This window comes from Neolamprologus multifasciatus, chromosome 23 (assembly GCF_963576455.1).
Source record: "Neolamprologus multifasciatus chromosome 23, fNeoMul1.2, whole genome shotgun sequence".
In the NCBI taxonomy this organism is placed as follows: domain Eukaryota; kingdom Metazoa; phylum Chordata; class Actinopteri; order Cichliformes; family Cichlidae; genus Neolamprologus; species Neolamprologus multifasciatus.
In genome coordinates, this window is record NC_140460.1 from 8568701 (window position 1) to 8587827 (window position 19127).

At 40.9% G+C, this 19127-nt stretch overlaps 3 protein-coding genes across 4 annotated transcripts in view; 1 reads left to right on the plus strand and 2 right to left on the minus strand.

Moving 5' to 3' along the window:
• On the minus strand, positions 1 to 11084 carry paics (phosphoribosylaminoimidazole carboxylase, phosphoribosylaminoimidazole succinocarboxamide synthetase). Its single transcript, XM_085150347.1, has 15 exons — positions 10700 to 11084; positions 9957 to 10454; positions 9818 to 9877; positions 9113 to 9724; positions 8437 to 8514; positions 8024 to 8187; positions 3291 to 3330; positions 3017 to 3214; positions 1824 to 2002; positions 1557 to 1736; positions 1337 to 1450; positions 1136 to 1219; positions 760 to 940; positions 515 to 673; positions 1 to 288 (listed from the first exon to the last, which is right to left on the minus strand). The coding sequence occupies exons 1-15, from the start codon at positions 11067 to 11069 to the stop codon at positions 122 to 124; spliced, it is 3084 nt and encodes a 1027-aa protein (XP_085006473.1). The 5' UTR covers positions 11070 to 11084; the 3' UTR covers positions 1 to 121.
• On the plus strand, positions 3509 to 18361 carry ppat (phosphoribosyl pyrophosphate amidotransferase). 2 transcript variants are annotated; one of them, XM_085150352.1, is made up of 11 exons: positions 3509 to 4118; positions 11542 to 11608; positions 11927 to 12133; positions 14209 to 14321; positions 14415 to 14560; positions 14784 to 14859; positions 15909 to 16060; positions 16144 to 16271; positions 16366 to 16587; positions 17501 to 17621; positions 17704 to 18361. In XM_085150352.1, exons 1-11 carry the CDS (start codon positions 3991 to 3993, stop codon positions 17874 to 17876), a joined length of 1533 nt encoding a protein of 510 aa, XP_085006478.1. In that variant the 5' UTR covers positions 3509 to 3990; the 3' UTR covers positions 17877 to 18361. The 2 variants fall into 2 exon arrangements, with proteins under 2 accessions (XP_085006478.1, XP_085006479.1); XM_085150353.1 differs by having other exon boundaries at positions 14787 to 14859.
• Positions 15032 to 19127, minus strand: part of hjurp (Holliday junction recognition protein) — an 8694-nt gene continuing 4598 nt past the window's right edge. The window contains exons 8-9 of the mRNA XM_085150351.1: positions 18708 to 18750; positions 15032 to 18625 (exon numbers count right to left, since the gene is read on the minus strand). Of these exons, the coding sequence (XP_085006477.1) occupies positions 18737 to 18750 (14 nt within the window). The 3' untranslated portion in view covers positions 15032 to 18625; positions 18708 to 18736. The remainder of the gene's footprint in view (positions 18626 to 18707; positions 18751 to 19127) is intronic.

Sequence of the window (19127 nt, forward strand, 5' to 3'; positions counted from 1 at the left end):
TACATATAGGCTTTAATCATTTGTCTCTTAATGGAATGATATGTGTGACAAACAACTACATTTAATGGGTTTTAATAGTAAACAAAGACGGTGTGTTAAAGTGTGAAGCACGCTGGGTTCTTCAGAGGCTGCAGGCCTGTAACTTCTTGTCAGCCAGCTTGAGAGACACCCAGGTGTTGAGCATGGATGCCCTCAGTTTGCACCACACCAGGTGGTCACTCAACCCGAAGATCTGCGCTGCAAACTGGGCAGAAGCTTCTGGAGACAATATTGTGGAGCAGCCAAGACCTGCAGGACAAATAAAGTAGAGAAAGACTTGGTTACCATAAGGGGGAAAAAATTAAAATAGTATGTATGATTCACACTGTACATGTATATAGTGCTGCAGAAACTATGCACCCTCCCACCGCTCTTCTTCTCCAACATGTTTTCACTGAGTAGGAGATCATCTGTATCTCATTGTACATCTGTATAGTGACAATAAAGGCATTCTATTCTAAAGAGCTCTTCTCACCACTTGGCATGCGGAGGGATGACCATACATCTTGTGATCCCCAGTCTGGAGTGAGAGGAGGGCAGTTGATAACAGGGTAAGCAGTGTTACCAGACATCACTGGGCCAAGGCCGTTACTTCTCCCAGCCACAGCCACGAATACAGTGGGTATCCCATCACCTGCAAAAAAGCATAAAGAAATTATCACATTATCAAGAATCCCTAGATCAGTTTAAAGATGGAATTATGTCAATATTAAAGCACACCTTCATATTCAGCCTTGATTCGGAGTGTCTCATCTGGACCCTTGTGTGCCGAGGTGACTCGGAGAATGCAGGGGATCCCGTAGGAGGTGCACGCCTTTCTTATCTTCTCACAATGGGCCATGTCTGAGGTGGAACCCATTAAAACCACCACCCTGCTGCTTGCCTGGGGCTTCAGCAGCAACTGTAGATGCACAGAAACCATTGAATCATCAGTTTATTTCAATTTTTGACTGCTCAAAATTGTACTCGTGTTTTCCTGAATTACATAAAAAGTAGCTGCAGGCTTTTGTGATGTTAAACAATGTCTGTTGGTTAAGATATTCAAAGCAAAATACTCCTACAAGATAAAGAATAGATTAGAGTTTGTTTGCTGTACCTTGACCCTTTCAGAGACCCACTCAAAATTCCTCTTCACCATCTGCATTGCCTCTGGGGTAACCTCCTTCAGGTCTCTGTACACCTACAAAGGGGAAGGAAAAACAAACAAAACAAACAAAACAAAACAAAAAAAAAAAAACAGTTTAAGGCTTGTATCTTTTTTCCTCATATCAGCATGAAAATAAAGTCAATGCATGACCTGTTTATCTTTCTGCTGGCTCCGATCTCCAGCTGGCCAAAGCCTCCATGAATCATTATCGATCACGTCAGCGAGCACAATCTCTTGAGTTTTCACATTGACACCAAATTCAATCTATAAGCAAAGAAAAAAAGTCCTTAGTTGTAGTTCTGCTGTAGGTACAGAAGAAAAGTGATTGCACCAAGAATTAACCGGCAGGGGGAGGTGCTGCACAGCCTACCTTCATGTCCACCAGGGTGCAGTTCTGAGTGGCCCAGGCCTTCTCCAGAATCTCAAAAATGGCCACAGTGCTGCGATTCATTATGTCCACCTCATACTGACCAATAGTGAGCCCAGCCAGACAGAATTTGGCCTCCAGCAGCTGCTCCTCTGACCACTGAGGATCATTGTTGGCATCATCCTAAAAAACAATCATTGATGAGTTTGCGTGCAACACTCACAGCCTGAAAATGCATCGAGAGAATCACTGCACGCCTGGAAGACTCACTTTAAAGAACATCTCCATCTTTAGAGGAGAAAAGCGGTAGCCCTCTTTGACTCCTGGATTCCTCTTGAGGAAAGATCCAGTCGCCACTCTGCGACATACCCACTCAATGGGTATCATCTCACAGTGCGCTGCAATGAACGCCGTGTCCGAGTGCTGCTTAACAAAAGCTGTCTTAATGCCTGGGGGGGCAAAAAAGGGTGGATGTTAGAGCAACCTCAAACTAATGGACAAATTTCAATATCTGCAACCACGTGAGATTAGAAAAACATTTTATTTAATTTGTATACACTGGCACACAGATGGCTCTTCAAGTTACCATGATTTCAACCTATATTTGATTAGGGTAAAGTGGGTGGGATGTGGTTGGTTGGATTTGGTTAATTCTAAGTGGAAACACATCAAGTCACAAGGCAGCCATTACTACAGCTTGACTGACCTACGCGTCACACACAAGATGGTTACAGTTAGCCAATTGCTTATAAATTAAAGTCATATGGAAAGTAATTTTGGGATCATGTAAATCTTGCATGCCCATCACAGTATTTTTGCAAGATTGTCATTTCTGTTCAATCCACCCCCCATCCATGAAACACAACATACAATTCAGTTCTCAGTGGACTGTCATTCAGAAGGTTTAAAAAAAAAAAAAAAAAAAAAAAGGAAGTCATTTTTAAAAAGTTGAAAAAATAAGAACCGAACTGCTTCCCATGTGTGGAAAAATAATTACCATGTACTTCTGAGATATTTAAATAAATCTAATGGCATTTTAGAAAAATCCTGCAAACTGAATATGTGAGCCAGGGCTCTGACAAAGTGTGACAAACGTTTTATATTTTCTTAACATTTAAGCCCCCAAATTAACTGAAACTGAAAAAAGATCAATGAGTCAAAAGTTTGTTTTTTTCCAGTCACTCTACTGGATCAATCTATCTTTGAAGCAATCTGTTGCTCACAAAACCTTCTGCAGAAACAATGTGCCTAGATACTGGCCAAGTGTAAGGGACTTTTTTATGGGGGGAAAAAGAGAGCTGCAATAATTATACACATGCGCTTTAATGCGCCTACATTACCAAACATCGGTTCTCTCCATGTGGGAAAGTTGCTTCAGGGTGAGTTTGACACAACTGCCCCAACCCACTCAGACTGCAGAATACTGTTTTCCCCCCCACTACAAACATTCAATAAGTCCTCACCAGACTCCTGCAGCAGCTGGAACACGCAGCTCGTAGTTTTGTTGGCAATGGCAGCTTTGCCCTCCATCTGATCTTTCCTCACGGCATTCCCAGCCGTGATCTGGTCTTTAGACTGGACTAGAACCAGTCCCGGCTGGTCCAAGAGCTCGAAAATCTGTTTTGTCTTGCCCTCATTGAGCTTTTGGCCGACTTTCAACTCTGAAAAAAAAGGAAAAAGTTAAAACATGCACATCTAACTTAAGCGCTAACGTGTGCATTAAGGATCGTACAGTACCTGGGGTGGATGCCATGGCGCTCATCGATCCTGAACAGTCCTGAAAGACAAATCACAAAACACGCCAGTTAACTTATTGAGAAGCAGAAGGTGTGCAGGCAGGCGGGGAGGGGAAGTGGGCCGTGTCTTACTTGCGCCGGGAGCCAATCACAGTTCTCAACTCATCTAAACAACCAATCACAGCGGCGCATTTGTTACCACGTGAAAGGGAAGCGCTCAAACGTCAAGACAAGACGTAAAAAAACAAGAAAAAAAGAAAAAGGAAAAAAAAACTTTTGGAGGTTTTTCTACCAAAGTTCATCCTTTTACTCTTTGATGAGAAGGTTGTCTTATCAAAAGCTCCAACAGGACTAAATAGTGTGGTTTTTGACCTAATCGAATAGTTTGATTAGAATTATTCGTACAATTCCACGTATTTCATTTAATTCGTTATGATTTTAGTTATGGCGGACCGGTTGTTAGGTTAAAACGTGTCTAGTCTGATTTTACTCTGTTACTCGTGATTTCATGCCCAATTCAGCAGTGTCAGCTGAGTTTGGTATGTTTTAACAAACCACGTTGTATCGCTGCAAGCACGTGTTTGGTCACGAACGTGTATCAGGCAAGCACGCGCACGCGCGCGCACGGTAATTGCTCACAGACAACTAGGCGCGAGACTAGACCGCAGTTTATACGAGAGGCATCGGCGACAGGCGAGCCCATGGAGTTCGAGGAGTCGGGTATTGGAGAGGAGTGCGGAGTCTTTGGGTGTGTCGCTGCGGGAGAGTGGCCCACACAGCTGGAGGTGGCTCAGGTCTTAACTTTGGGGCTGGTGGCGTTACAGCACAGGTAAGTAACGGAAAACCAGTTACTCCAGCATTTGTAACGACTGAAAAGTTACCACACTAGTTAATGACGTCCGAGCTTTGCATTTTAGATGAAATGTTTGGTTTAAATTTGAATCTGACCCAAACCTGAGCAAGAAAAACAAAAATGCAAATGCAAGATGTGAATTTTTACAGAAAGCAACCGTTACGCATATACAGTATTGTGCAAAAATATTGACCCCCGCCCCCCATTTCTTTATATTTTGCAGGAAAATTAGAAAACAAGCTGTAGTGACTTTTTAAATATGCACAGAAATAGGCTGTATAAGACAAAAACGGAGTTTTTACTACTCTAAAGAGCGTCAAAGCAAATATTACTATGACAACCTTTATTCTTCAACACAACCTGAATTCTCTTACGGAAACTTTCTTGTAACTTCTGTAAGTAGCCTTCGAGACTAGTTCTCCAGGCTTGTTGAAGGACATTCAAAGTTTCTTTTACATTCTTTGGATGTTTGTTTCCTCTTGTTCTGTTTTCTGTCAGTCTGTCAATTCTGTGATCCCACATTGCTTTAAAAATGTTGAGACTGGGCTCTGGAGAGGCCAATCCATGACTGACCATGTTTCATTGTGTGTTTTTTCTGTCCAGGTATGCATTTCCTGCATTGGCAGTGTGTTTGGAATCACTGCTGTGCTGAAAAATGAGGCATCAATCAGATGCTTCCTCGCCATGCTAGATCAAAATCTGTCAGTATTTTTCTTTATTATAATTGAATCAGAGGCAATGCAACCATGATAGAGCCTTCACTGTGTTTTAAAGATGGCTCTCTATTGTACCTCTTGCTTTTTTGAACACACGGCAGTTTGAACCAACAATTGAATATGAATTAATCACATCAGACCTGTCGCCACTGATTTTTCAGTCCAGTTGTTGTGTTATTTGGCATACCTCAGCTTTTCCTCCATGCTCCCCCTCCTTAAGAATGACGTCTTTTCAGCCACCCTCCCACTGACCACGATTTCTGATCGGGATTCAGTGAGCAGTACATAGAGCAGCTGAAGAACCAAATCCATCTCTTAGGTCCTTTGACAGTCCACCCCCCCCCCCCCCCCCCCCCCATTTCTTGTTCTTTGACATGGGTCAAACATTTGAAAAATGAAAAACATGAAGAGTGAAAAATTCTCAGTGACAAGGTCTACACTGAAAATGAGTGAAAGAGCAGCCAATGTCTAGAGAAAACTATTTAAAAAAACCCTTATGTATGTGTAAATACATTACTAAGGCAAGAATAAGCAAGCTTTGCATATTTCCTAAGGTTGAACTATATACATGTGCAGAAGTTTAGGTTCAACACTGTGGACAACAAAAAAAAATCACTTTGTATAAAACCAAAAAACATATGCATGAATTTGTTGTTCCAGTATTGGAGAGTACTCAGCCATTTGATTGGTATACCATCATTTAACTGTATTTAATCCCTAATGTTTTGTAATAATTCTTGCAGTGTTATTGGTTTTTAAAATGGAACATTCCCTTAGCTATCTATATTAGAAGGACATGTTATTCTTAAGAAGATCCCAGGCAAGGATTGCTGTGTTAAGTGTAAAGAGCCACAGCTGCAGCCACACCATGGTTCTCTACAATGTTAGGCAACCAAGCACTCAACAGTTTTTGAGTGGGCATTGGATTACTTCATATAAAGGCACCAAATATGCCACATGCTTCTTTGCACACTAACTTTCTTTTTGGGATAACCAGCTTTTTTTGGTGGTTATGACAAAGTGCTATATATTTCTGAATGCAGCCAGGTCATCCACTTGCTCAGCGCAGTAAAGTGCCTTCCTGATTCAGAGGAGGTGAATTTTATAATAAACAACAATCTTAAACTCTGCTGCAAAACCTGTATTTCTACAGGTTCTGTCCTGGGACTGAATGGGTATTAAAGCCTGAACACGGTCAGGACAATTTCTAGATATTCATCTACCACAGAATCAATTTTTCCAATAAGCAGGGTTTTCTCCAGTTTCTACTGTGTCAGTAGACCATTTTGCTGAAATGCTTTGCAAGCTGTGAAAAAAACATCAATCGCTTACTTGGGTGGTTGCCTGATTTGTGGCACTGAGATCTACCACAGTGGTAGATGCCTTCTCAAAAAGGCTTTGGAAAGCATCATTAGTTTTGCCTTTTTTGCCTCAGTGTGGGACTCGGCAGACAGCCTGCATACCAGAGTTGGTTTGTGACGTTCTTTGGAGAGAAATATCGAGATATTGTAGCTCTCCAAACTGATCTCCTGCATCCTGACAGTTCGTTCTACATCATAGGACTGGCGTAATTCAGGCTGTCTTTAGCCATTTTTGAAAGGCTGTCTTACCTTCTGCCTTGTGTTTAAGAAGTTGGCACAGGTTTCTGATATTACCAAGCATGACCTCTTGAAGCTCAATGTTCTCGGGCTAAATACTTGAAGCATACATTCTTAAGCAATGAAGGCCTTGCTTTCTTCTGTTCTTCTTGAGCACACATTGAGCAAAAGACTACTCAATAGCTTTTCTCTTTTTTTTTTTGTACAAGTTTTGAGTCTACACTCAAAAAAGCCAGATTTGATTTCCTAGCAGTTAGCAATTTTTTTGTTTTCTCATCAACTCTGGTACAGTGGAAACACAAAACACCTTTTAAAGTGTCACTGTAGTTAGCAACATTTTATCAAGCAGCTTGCCACATTCTTGGTTCTGATGAAATTTTCGATACAGTTGTTGTATGCTAGTTTTAAGTTACTGAGTTGAAGGCAACTGGACTTCTTTTTTGGTTCATGAAGCTGTCCCACATAGAATTCACACTTAGGTCTTGTGACCGAAATAACCCATCCATTTAGTCACATGTCAGTTCAACTGATGTGACCCTTAACGACTTGCATAGAAACCGGGTGGGTTAACGATCCTCAGGACACCCTCCAAGGGCACAACCCGACTAAGGGTTAAAATACTTGGGACAGTTTTTGGAACTGAAAAAGCTTCACACATGAGAGGGGAAATGTCTTCATAAACCAAAAAGCCTGGTTTCCTTCATCTAGCTTGAAATTTAATATATTATTCTTTTTCTCCCAATTTCATTGAATTTAGAAAGCCAACCCGACAACCTGCGGTTAGCAGATTGCACAGCGCAGAAGAGCTAGCTCATCAGGACAGGGCTGTTTACACCTACAGGCCAGTGGCCACTCTTTCAGTGACGATGTGCACATCCTGGTTTGAGTGGCGAGCCGTTATGTGAAAAGGGGATGACATCTTTGAACTATTGTTCATCATCTTAGAGTGATGTGATTGCAGCCAGTTCCTAACACTGTCTAAATGGTACTCATGCTACCAATGGTCATGACAGTTTGCATACTAACGACCATGAAACTGAATTTGTGGCTCATTGTTAGTCAGTGGTGCTGGTTTCGGTTGTTATGCAGCTATACTGCTCAAGTACTGTACTGTAAAGTTGTGGAAAACTGCAGTCAGCCGATACTGAAGAAGTCACCTGGATAAGCGATGAAACATTTCCATTGAAAATGCTGTGACCAGATGAAGAAAATCAACTTTCTGGGATTTTCTGACATGGATTAGTGAATAACCCTTAAGACATAACAGTTTCCGTTCATAAAAGCATAGAGCTGCAGCTTTTGTTTTTTATGATATATGCATTAAACAATTAATCTTTGTTTTTGCAATCTGAAACAATCTAAAACCTAAACATGTTGCAATCATAATTTTAATGTTCGGCATTTTTATTTGAAAAATGATTAACTGATTATCACAATGGTCGCCAAATAATCTGTCACTCGATTAATCAAGTAGTTGGGGTAGCTTTTAAAAAGTTGCCACAACAGCTTTTATTATTTCAAAAATACCTCAGTTTTGTAATGGTCACATGAGATCAGTATATGTTACCTGTAATTCTGGCGACGGCGATGGAGCAGGGGTGGCCATTGAACAGACTGAGTTGATCTTTATTATTGGAATATGGTCCTGCTCTTCTTTACACTGGCTGTGGAGTCTTTCAGCAACGAGAGGCCCAATGTTCAGCTTTTTTAGTGGTGTGTGCAGTCCAGGGTCTGGAAATAAGAAGGGCAAAGGTTTACATTAACTTACTTTTCAAGTACTACTAGTGTAACATGTTAGCTCCTAGTAGGGTTATGTGAGTTGTGCATTTTATTAGAAGTCACGACCATATCCTTATCCATAATTTAATTATGAGGCGCCATGGCACATCATGGGACTTAGCCAGAAATGACAAAAGCTTCAGTCAATTGCGGATGTCACGTGACATTAAAAGGGATTACAGAAGGAGACATATTTCAGACCTTCATCCACAGCTTTCCTCTTGATTCTTCTGTGTGTTGAAGTAGTATCCTCTCTTTCCACCACACTCTCAGAAGCACCTGCAAAAATATAATATTAAAGGCAGTTACAAAAATACAAATATGCTTTTTTTTGCTACAAAAGAAAAGAATTGTCTTGGTACTAAACATAGTAAGACTGGCTTAAGACCACCTCGGGACTCCTTTTTAAATAATATCTTTAAACTATAATAATAATATTTATATATATATATATATATATATATATATATATATATATATATATATATATATATATATATTTTAAAACCAACTTGGACCAAGTTGTCTACTAATTGGAAAGTTGTTGGTTTGATGTCTGACTTCTCTCGTCTGCACATTGAAGTATCCTCGGGCAAGATAATGAAGCTAAAGTTCAGCCGATGAATTGATTGATTTCTAATAAAATGGTTAGAAATCTGTGCATTTTCTATCACATTTGGTAACAGATTCAGTGCCAATAAAAGTCTATTGTGAGCCAGGGAGAACCCTGAACTAAATGTCATCAGTTTGTTTTGTGTATGGGAGATATTTTAAGACATAAATTATCTTACATATGGTAACTGACCACTGAAAGCATTATGTAATCTTTTTCATCTAATTCATGCTGATAATAATGATGATTAAATGATCAGCTCACTCATCAACATGTGTTCTTGATCCAGATAATGCTCCTTAATTTTATGTCTCTTTGACTCATAAGCATTTGATGTAGCCTCGATGGTTACTGATAAGTCCGAATCAGAGGTGCAGGTTTTGTCCTCCACGGCTCCCTCCACAGCTCTCCTCGTGTTTGTCAACTTGCCGTCCACGTGATTTTTCTCATCACAGTTGTCAGATGTACTAAGTCCGCCTGAATCTGCAGACTCGGCTGCTCCTGTGTCTCGCAGAGAGTCATTAGCCGTGCGATTCATAATGGAGTCCACTTCCTCATAGAACCTCATGAGGCGTCTCGGGTCAGCTTCGTCAGCCTTGCCCCTTTGAAGGGACCTGTAGAGATACTTGAGGTTCTTGTACTTTGTGTGGCACTGTTTCCAGTCACGTTCAATACCTTGTTGCATTAACCTGTTCGAGATCTGGACAAAGATGTCCCTCTTTCTGGTTGAGCTCTCCAGCTGCCTGCGTATGCGCTCATCCGACCAGACTTGGATCAGGGCTCGCACCTCTTGGTCGCTCCAGTTTCGACCCGTGTCCGACACTGTGACTACTTGGAACTGGTCAGAGCTGGAGTCTGTGTGTGCTAGATGGGCGTCTGGGATAAAAGAAGAACAGATACGGAAGGAAAAGTTTAATTATGCTGCTAAACTCCACGGTTGATTTGGCAGATTTTTCTTTTTCGGCATACCTGCACTTCTCCATTTTACTTCCATTTCTCCATCCATGTCGTAATCGTCACTGTTGTCATCTTAAATGATAAATATATAAGAAAATTATTTTCACAAAGCCTTGAATCTAAAACAACTGCTTGCAAACTTGATGCTTACCATCATCAATTTCGATGACCACCTCACTCTCAGAGCCCGTTATCTGCCCTGTGTGGCTTGCTGGCGTTTGTAGCCTCCCTGCTTCCATTTCACCATCATACAGTCTCTTCTGCATTTCCCTGGTCCCATTTTCCAGTCCTTTGTCCAGTAGAATGGCCTCCACTTCATCAAAAAACTTCATGTATTTCCCTGGGCTTCCTGCACCGCTTCCTCCCGCAGCGTGTGCACTTTTCGCAGTCTTATAGTCATATTTCAAATTCTTGTACTTTGTACGGCATTGTTTCCAGTTCCGTATCACCCCAAAGTTTCTCTGCATTTGACGAGCCATCTCTTGGAATATGGATTTGTTGCGCAGCGTGCATTTCAAACGTTCCCGAACGTTGCGGTCAGCCCAGACGCACAGCAGCGCTCTAACCTCGTCATCCGTCCAGTGGCGGCCTCCCTCTTCAGCCACATTAGTAGAGTAAGAAACAGCTGAATGAAATCGAGTCTTCATTCCTGTGCACACATGAAAACATTGTAAATTTTGGCTAAATGTTGATTTGGAAAAAACCCAAAGAAAAACAAGATGACTTTTATGTAAGTCCTTGAATTAGTTTTTAGCACAAGTAAGCTAAGAATAGTTTTAACTGGCGTGTCTGTTTATCCTTGGATGCCAGTTTTTGTTTTGTTTTGTTTTTTCCCAAGGTGGAAAAAGTCATGTTGTTATCATCAATAGTACAGTTGGTGTTGAACATGTTTACCTTCCTGGACTGGGTAGATTCTTCTTTGATTATCCACATCTTCTTCCTCCCATGGCCTTTCAAGCGGCCTTTCTTCCACTCCTTGGCTGTAGTTTGCCGATGTGCCTGCGTCAGCCTTCCTGCTCTGAAGTCTCATGCTTCTGCATTTGGCCTGACACTCCCTCCAGCTGCGCACAACACTGAGCCTCCTCAGACGCTCTGAAATCACCTCAAATGTGCTTCTGCTCTCTACTACGTGCTGAGCTCCAACCTGGTCCCACACTGAGAGTAGAGCCAGCACTTCTGCTTCCCCCCACTGCCTCTCCACTGAGCCTTTTTCCTCCCCCACCTCACTATCACCTCCTCTTTGTCTCTCTGCTCCTCTCTCCATGTTTGAGCTGACCTGGAAACGCTTTCTTTTCCCCCAGCCTGTCTGTCTCTGCTGCCCGGTTCCCTAGGCAACCAGGCGGTTAAGCCTGAAAGCAACGCCTTCATGCTGAAAAGCAGCCTCACCACTGGCTTAAGCTGTGTGCTGAGGGGGCGGGACTAAGTGTAATCTGAGAAGCAGCTTGGTAATGGATTGAAACTGCAGCAAGGCGACTCTCCATATATGGCAGCCTCACCGCAGGGAAGCAAATCTGCTTTTTCCTTTTTTTGGGGGGGGATTTTGTTTCTGCTCCATTTGGCCCTCGTTAAACCAGTTTTGATTTGCCTAAAGGCAACCGTAACTGACTCAAGTTTATTCTTGCAGAGAAGAAACAGAAATCATTCATGCAAAAAAACACACTTCCCACTAATACATGAAAATTTACACTGTAATGTTGTGTGTGTGTGTGTGTGTGTGTGTGTGTGTGTCTACTCAGGGGGCAGGAAAGTGCTGGGATTGTCACAAGTAATGGAGCCAGTCCACCCACGTACACAGCACACAAGGTAACACTGAATCATGATCAGAAGCTTCTTGTATGATAAAACAGAAGCACAGTTTAACCCAGCATCTCAAAAACAGACCCAGGACGTATTTGGGTTGCGTCCTGAATATATTTCCATTTGGCACAGTTACATCGAAACAACCCAGCTGGTCAGAATCACACTGAGCACTTTAATGTTTGGCCTTTACAGACTTGTTTTAAAGCCTTCAGACATCCTCATTGTTTGCTAATTTTCTGCTTTTTAACATCACTTTCTATTTATTTTAAAATATTTTTGTGCAAGTTAAAACCTTCACAGAGCAATGTTGTCATTTTATAGGGAATGGGATTAGTGAGCACCGCTTTTTCACCAGAGGCTCTCACTAAACTGCGCTATGGTAACCTCGGCATTTGCCACACACGCTATTCAACCACCGGGATCTCAGAGCTGCAGAACTGCCAGCCCTTTGTGGTGGATACACTGCATGGCAAGATTGCTGTAGCACACAATGGAGAGCTGGTTAATGCCCATGCCCTGCGGAAAAAGGTGAGGAGGGGCTCTGCTTGTCCACGCTGAATGTTGCGCATATCAATGTGATATAAAAATAATGAACTGAACACACACACACAGATTTTCTTTCTGCTGAAATATTTATTTGCTATATCCAATCTTAACGAAGGTTATGGGCTGGATGTCAACACTTTCACATACCAGAGCTGCATCCATCATCCAGTCAAAGGATTTGTTTGACTATTAAGTGCTTTTCACTCTCAAAAGAATTTGTATCTACAGTTAATGCTCGCATTAATGAGATACAAAATGAATAGCTTTTTACAATGTATATCTCTTAAGAACATTTCAGGCTGAAAATCTTAAAAAAACAACAAAGAAAAACCAATCTATAAAATGTAAGCTATATTAAACTGATTTTGCCCCAGGGTGGCTGTGGCTACAATGTAGCTTGCCATCACCAGTGTGTGAATGTGTGTGTGAATGGGTGGATGACTGGTTGTGTAAAGCGCTTTTGGGTCCTTAGGGACTAGTAAAGCGCTATACAAATACAGGCCATTTACCATAATTTAACAAATGTGTTCCCATCCTGTCTTTTTCTCACCTTTCTCAGCAACCTCTCTTCCAATCTGAGGCTAAAATACACAGGAAGTTTTGATTATATTTATGAGACTGTGCACTGAGTGAGAATTCCACACATGATTTGCCATGAAAAATCAGTACCAAATTATTAACTGCTCTCTTAAACTTCACTCCAAATTACAAAAGTCTGAACGCTCAAACAGGCTTTTTGAAGTTCTGCCATCACTCTGATGGTTCAGTAAATCGATTACATTTACCTTGTCAAAGGTGACTTGAGACTCATGCTGGTTGTATAAGTGGATCTTGAGAAAGCTGTATTACCATAATCTGCTCGTTCGGCACTGCCATTTCTATGATTATGCTTTCATACAAACCTGCACATTTACTGCGTGCATATTTATAACTGTCCTCTTTTTTTTCTTTTTTTTTTTTTCTTTAAAGGAATCTTATGACAATCCATGCACTTCATATTATATATCTAGTCGACCAATTACGATGAATTAATAAGAATTTTTTTAACGCAGACCTTGTCAGCTGGATTTGGTTTTTAACCAATTATACATAACTAACCTTTCAGAAGGAAATTTAAAGCTTTACTTCAAATAAGTCCTATTCTTTAGGTAAATTTAGACTGCCTCCCCTTTTCCTAACAAGAAGTCAGTATCATATTCATAAGTGGCACTGAAACATGCTCAGTCCAGCTGGATCACGTCAACGTCCCTTCTCGAGTGCACTTTGTGATCACTAACAAAAATCTGTGTGTCATGTATATGTTTTTTAAGACAAGCCAGACCTTTATATGAAATATGTGTACTACCTATTGAACTGGACGCTGAAATAGATCATCCATAGACCAATGGATTAACTTCATACTCTGTTGTGCTTTATGCTCAGCAGCCATCTTGGAAACTGCTTCAGGTGATTATGTGGACAACTATTTTAAAATGATTTAGTTGATAACATTCAGTTGGCAAGTAAAGGTCACTGTTTCATTTCCAGCCAGAGACACAAATCCTCTTTGTGCTTCAAGAAAGTCATCCGGCATAAAACTCTGCCAACTTAAACATGTGGCCAACCTCTTGTGACAAGCCAGAATCTTAAAGTAGCTTTATCTGATCTGAAAAACCCATAAATTTCATTTTGATGGCCGCTGAGACATAAAAGCTAGACTGATTTAGAAAAAAAATGTAAAAAACAAAAAGACAAAACACTTTTCTCCAGAGTCCTGACTCACATTATAGATGCAATAAGTGAAGGAAAAACAATAAGTAGACTTATGTATATCTTTGTGTCATTATATAGCAGTTGTGCCAAAGCGCAGTTAAAACTATCATGAACATCAGGCGAGCCTAGACGTCAGTACAACAACATGATTGGCCTGTGTCACTTTCCCAGCGTGGCTGTTGAGTGGCTCTTTGAGGGCAGGGGTGTGACAACCATTTCCATTATAAAATTTTCCAAAGACTGCTATTTCCACAGAAAATAACATTATTCCATAATTAATCAGTCACTATAAATGTGCCTTGTAGGTGATGCGCCATGGTGTCGGCCTCTCCACCAGCTCAGACAGCGAGCTCATCACCCAGCTGCTGGCACTGACTCCACCTATGGAGGAGCTAGACTCACCTGACTGGGTTGCCAGGTGACTGTTGTGACCTAATGATACATAAGCATAAATATTTTTGCCTTACATTACTTTAATACTGTTTTTATTTGCTTATTTTTTTTGTTGTAGAATTAAAAACCTCATGACTGAAACGCCAACATCATACTCACTGCTGGTCATGTTCAAAGATGTAATCTACGCAGTGCGTGACCCTTATGGAAATAGGCCACTGTGCATTGGGCAGCTCGTTCCCATCTCTAAACTGCACAGTCCAGGTATCTACACAGTTGTTGCATGTTATCGTTGCATCAGAATTAGTGCAACTGCAGAACACAGGCATGTTTGCTCTCAAAAGACTAGCTTTACTGATAAAGAGGACGCCTCACGAAAGGGCAATGGTTGCAGCAGAGCTTTTGGCACTTTTGATTTTGTCAGAGGTCAGATGTGTAAGCTGGTGAATGATTAACTTGATTCTTGTGTTTTGTTTTGTTTTTTAAGCAGGCGGTCAAGAGGAAGACACTGAGGGGTGGGTTGTGTCATCAGAGTCGTGCAGCTTCCAGTCGATTGGTGCCAAGTAAGCATTTATTACCTTTGCAAAAGTATTCTTTAGTATAACAGGAACTGAAATGCCAGGTGTAAATCATTTTTATAACCTTATTTTTTATTTTTCCTTCTTTCCCAAAGGTTTCATATCATTTGCATTAGGCCACGAGTACTTTTTTTTTTCTTTCTTTCTATTATGGCGCTTTACTCTTTTTTTTTTTTTTTTTTTCTTTTTTTTTTCCCATAAAGATGGCTTTCGATAACATTCCTGTAACCTAAATCAGCGGTCCCCAACCTTTTTTGCGCCACGGACCGGTTTATGCCCGACAATATTTTCACGGATCGGCCTTTAAGGTGTCACGGATAAATACAACAAAATAAAACTAGTACCGGTAACGAAAAAAAGAAGATTTATTCATAACACACGTGAAAAGACTCAGGAAAACCGAGTCAATGATAAAAACGATAACAAAATAACGCTGAAAACCGATAAAAACCCTAAAAACCATACATTTCACACCTGAGCCTCTACTCTCGCGGCCCGGTACCAAACGACTCACGGACCGGTACCGGTCCGAGGCCCGGGGGTCGGGGACCGCTGACCTAAATGACAAGTTTTGACTAAGGCTGTCAGTGTTAATTTCGTTAAAATGACGTTGACGGCAAAACCGCGTTAACGCAGCATATCTCCGTTAACGACTAACACGATTAATGCCGACAGCCCTAGTTTTGACACCTTAGTATATTCTAGTAAAGACGTGATTCAATGACCATCATAATAGTTAGGGCCTACTAGTCAATCTGATCTGAACCGTAATCCACAGCGGTAACAACATAGCTTTTGATGCACACCCATTGCTGTTCGGTTCCGGGTTGCTGCTCGTGCGGCCGACCGGCCAGCTACCTAGCCTGACCTATCTCCCCAATGTGATGTTTGTGTATTTTATGTACGGTCGGCAAGGTCAGTCTCTTAATTGCCCCTTGGGGATAAATTCTTCTGAATCTGAATGCATGAACAGTGAAATGGTGTTCCTTGAGTCCATCGGTTCATTATATTTTTTTGTCGTTATTGATTAACAGGTACTACAGAGAGGTCTTGCCAGGAGAGATAGTCCAGATATCCAGACATGGCGTCAAATCTCTGAGCGTTGTGCCTCGACCTGAGGGAGACCTCCCAGCCTTCTGCATTTTTGAATATGTTTATTTTGCCAGACCAGACTCTATATTCGAAGGTATGCATATTTATTATGGGTAACACACTTACTGATTACTCATTTCTTAAATGTATTAATACTGAAATATCAATGTACTACAGGGCAGATGGTCTATACTGCCAGACAGCGATGTGGGCGGCAGTTGGCCATCGAGTCTCCGACTGATGCAGACGTTGTCAGCACTGTGCCAGAGTCTGCAACCCCTGCTGCTCTGGGCTACGCTGAGCAGGTCTGGTCTACAGTGTGTCTACTCCACCTCAGTAATCTTATAATATACTGGGTGGACTTACAGTCTCACTAGCTTTTCTTCTGTCTTCTCACAGTCTGGTCTTCCATACATTGAGGTTCTGTGTAAAAACCGCTATGTTGGAAGAACTTTTATCCAGCCAAACACCCGCTTGAGGCAGCTAGGAGTGGCCAAGAAGTTTGGAGCACTGACAGACAACTTTGCTGGGAAACGAGTGGTGCTCATTGATGACTCCATCGTCAGAGGCAACACAATTTCCCCTATTATTAAGCTGCTGAAGGAAGCGGGTGCCAAAGAGGTTCGTTTAATAGCGTTTGGCTATAGTTGTTGATATAGCACACACAACATTTTGGCAGAGTGGCTCAGAAACTGATTGGTTCAGATTGTCTGATAATTCAGACTGTAAGTAGACTAGAAGCACAGGAAATTAACATAAAACTGGAGAGTTTTTTTAATGGCAATAAGTGGAATACGTGGGAAAAAAGCCCATGTGTTTGTCACATTGCGTACTATACTTACATCAGGGGTTCATAGAAAATATTAGGCTCATTAACTGTCAACTCAAAAAAGTGGGCGTACCACAAGAGCAGTCTGAGACTGTATTTCCAATAAGACAGAAAATTCCTTCCGCACTATGCATGAATTTAAACCCCAAATCCAGGATATCTGGATCCAAATTTTGGGGGTATTTTCTTGAACATCCCAGTTATTATTTCATTGATACATGTTTATTTGGAAATATCTAATCTTGTAATACTAAAGATAGGAAGTGATTAACTTTTGGATTTTTTAAAAGTTGGGCCAAGCCCCGCGTCTGGTAAACCATTTTTATGAAAATCTGTCCCTAATCAGATTTATGGCATGAGTAACATCACATACTCTCATTCATTATTTTAGGGCCTACTAGTCAATCTGATCTGAACCGTAATTCACATTTTAACCAAACATTCATACAACACTTTGTCTCTTCTTCTATACACATCAAGTGCTTGATGTGTATAGAAGAAGAGATAAATGCTACATTTTGCCACATTTAGTAAAGGTAAATAATCATTGTCACCTGAATTAACAGAAGATACATTTTGATTTGTTATTTCTGACCATTTGAAGAACAAATATTGGTCCTGAAAAGGGTACCTAACTGTGTGTGACCAGAATATAGTCACACACTAACTTTGTGTTTATAGTAACCTAATTATTCTTCTGGACAGGTCCACATCAGGGTGGCTTCTCCACCAATCAGGTTCCCTTGCTACATGGGCATCAACATCCCAACCAAGGAGGAGCTCATTGCCAACAAGCCGGAGTTTCAGGACATTGCTGGTTATATTGGTATTTAAAAATGCACTTCTACCATTCATTTCTTTGCCTGGTCAGAACAAAAGCTTGTGTTTAATGCTAACGCTGTTTACAGGTGCTGACAGTGTTAAATATCTGACTGTGGAGGGCCTCATATCTGCTGTCCAGGAGGGTATTGCTTTCCATATTGAAAAGGACAAAATTAATTCCAATAACAAGTCCAACAGGAAAGCGGGCCACTGCACTGCCTGTCTGACTGGGAAATATCCAGTGGAGCTGGAGTGGTAACTGCTGCACCAACGGTAGCACTGTGGATGGTGCTGCAAACTTTAAAAAAAAAAAACCCTGTTCTACATATGGTTTATCTCAACATTGCCAGCCGGAACACTAAGATGTTACACAACTACAGAAGGTTACTTTACTCAGAACCTTAGGAAGATGAAAGTGATGCATTTTCTCACCTGTGGTGGCTAAGCTTTTTTTCTCTTTTCCTGTTCCTGGATGTGACTAATTCCAGGTGTGTATTTCTTACCACACAAGTATGTTTTTGTTTTGCAGCTGCATTTATTTGAAAAGTAGATTTCCACATGTATTCAAAGCATTTACAATGCCAGAAAAAGCGCACACGATAAATGACCAAAACATTAAATGATCTTTATTTCTGTTATTTACTTAGAAAAACTGTTTTGTTTGGGTTTTGGGCTGTTTTCTCAAATTTGAACAATACAGGAATATGATGTATGAATAATAAACAATAACTACAATGACAACAAGTACTTTTTTTTTTTAAACTACATTCTCCCATTGACAATTTTATTTCAATAATGAATAGACATCAGAAAAATAGACATCAAACATATATTCAAGAATTGATAGAACATATAAAATCTAGCTATAAAATATGAACAATTATAATCAATTAAAAATAGTTCAGAGAGATTAATTATCAGCAGGTTTCCATCGCTGAACTAGATGGTCATACATTTCATTAAATTTCATCGGCCCATCTCCTTGATGATCCCCTTCATCGCCATTTTCTGTATGTGATGGGAAAAGGTGAGTAAGAACACAACCCCCAGAGGCCAAAAATATCTTGTACATGGGAATTATTTTAGTCACCTGGGAGAGTAGCCACAGGTCATTTTGCTCTATAGTGAACTTCCTGTTGAATAAAGCATAATGATTAGGTAATCAGAAACAAGTCAAGAAAACTATGAAGATCAGATGTGAAGGGACAGACAAACTTCACAGGTGCATTGTTGGTCATTTAGTAGCTGTCATTTTTGTGTGAGTTGTATGCTACAGTGACCTCTTTCTGCTCCACTCAGTATGAGAATGAATTTTGGCTTGTACGGCCCCTCATACAAACACACAGGCGTGCGCTCTCCCCCCCCCCCTCTCTCGCTCCCCAAGTGGAGATTCACTCTGACAAAATACACGTCAATGGACTCTTTACATAGCTGTGATGATTAAACTTGCATAAAATAAGTCTGACTTGTAATTTCAAAACCCAAACTTTAAAGAAATATTGGGAGTTCT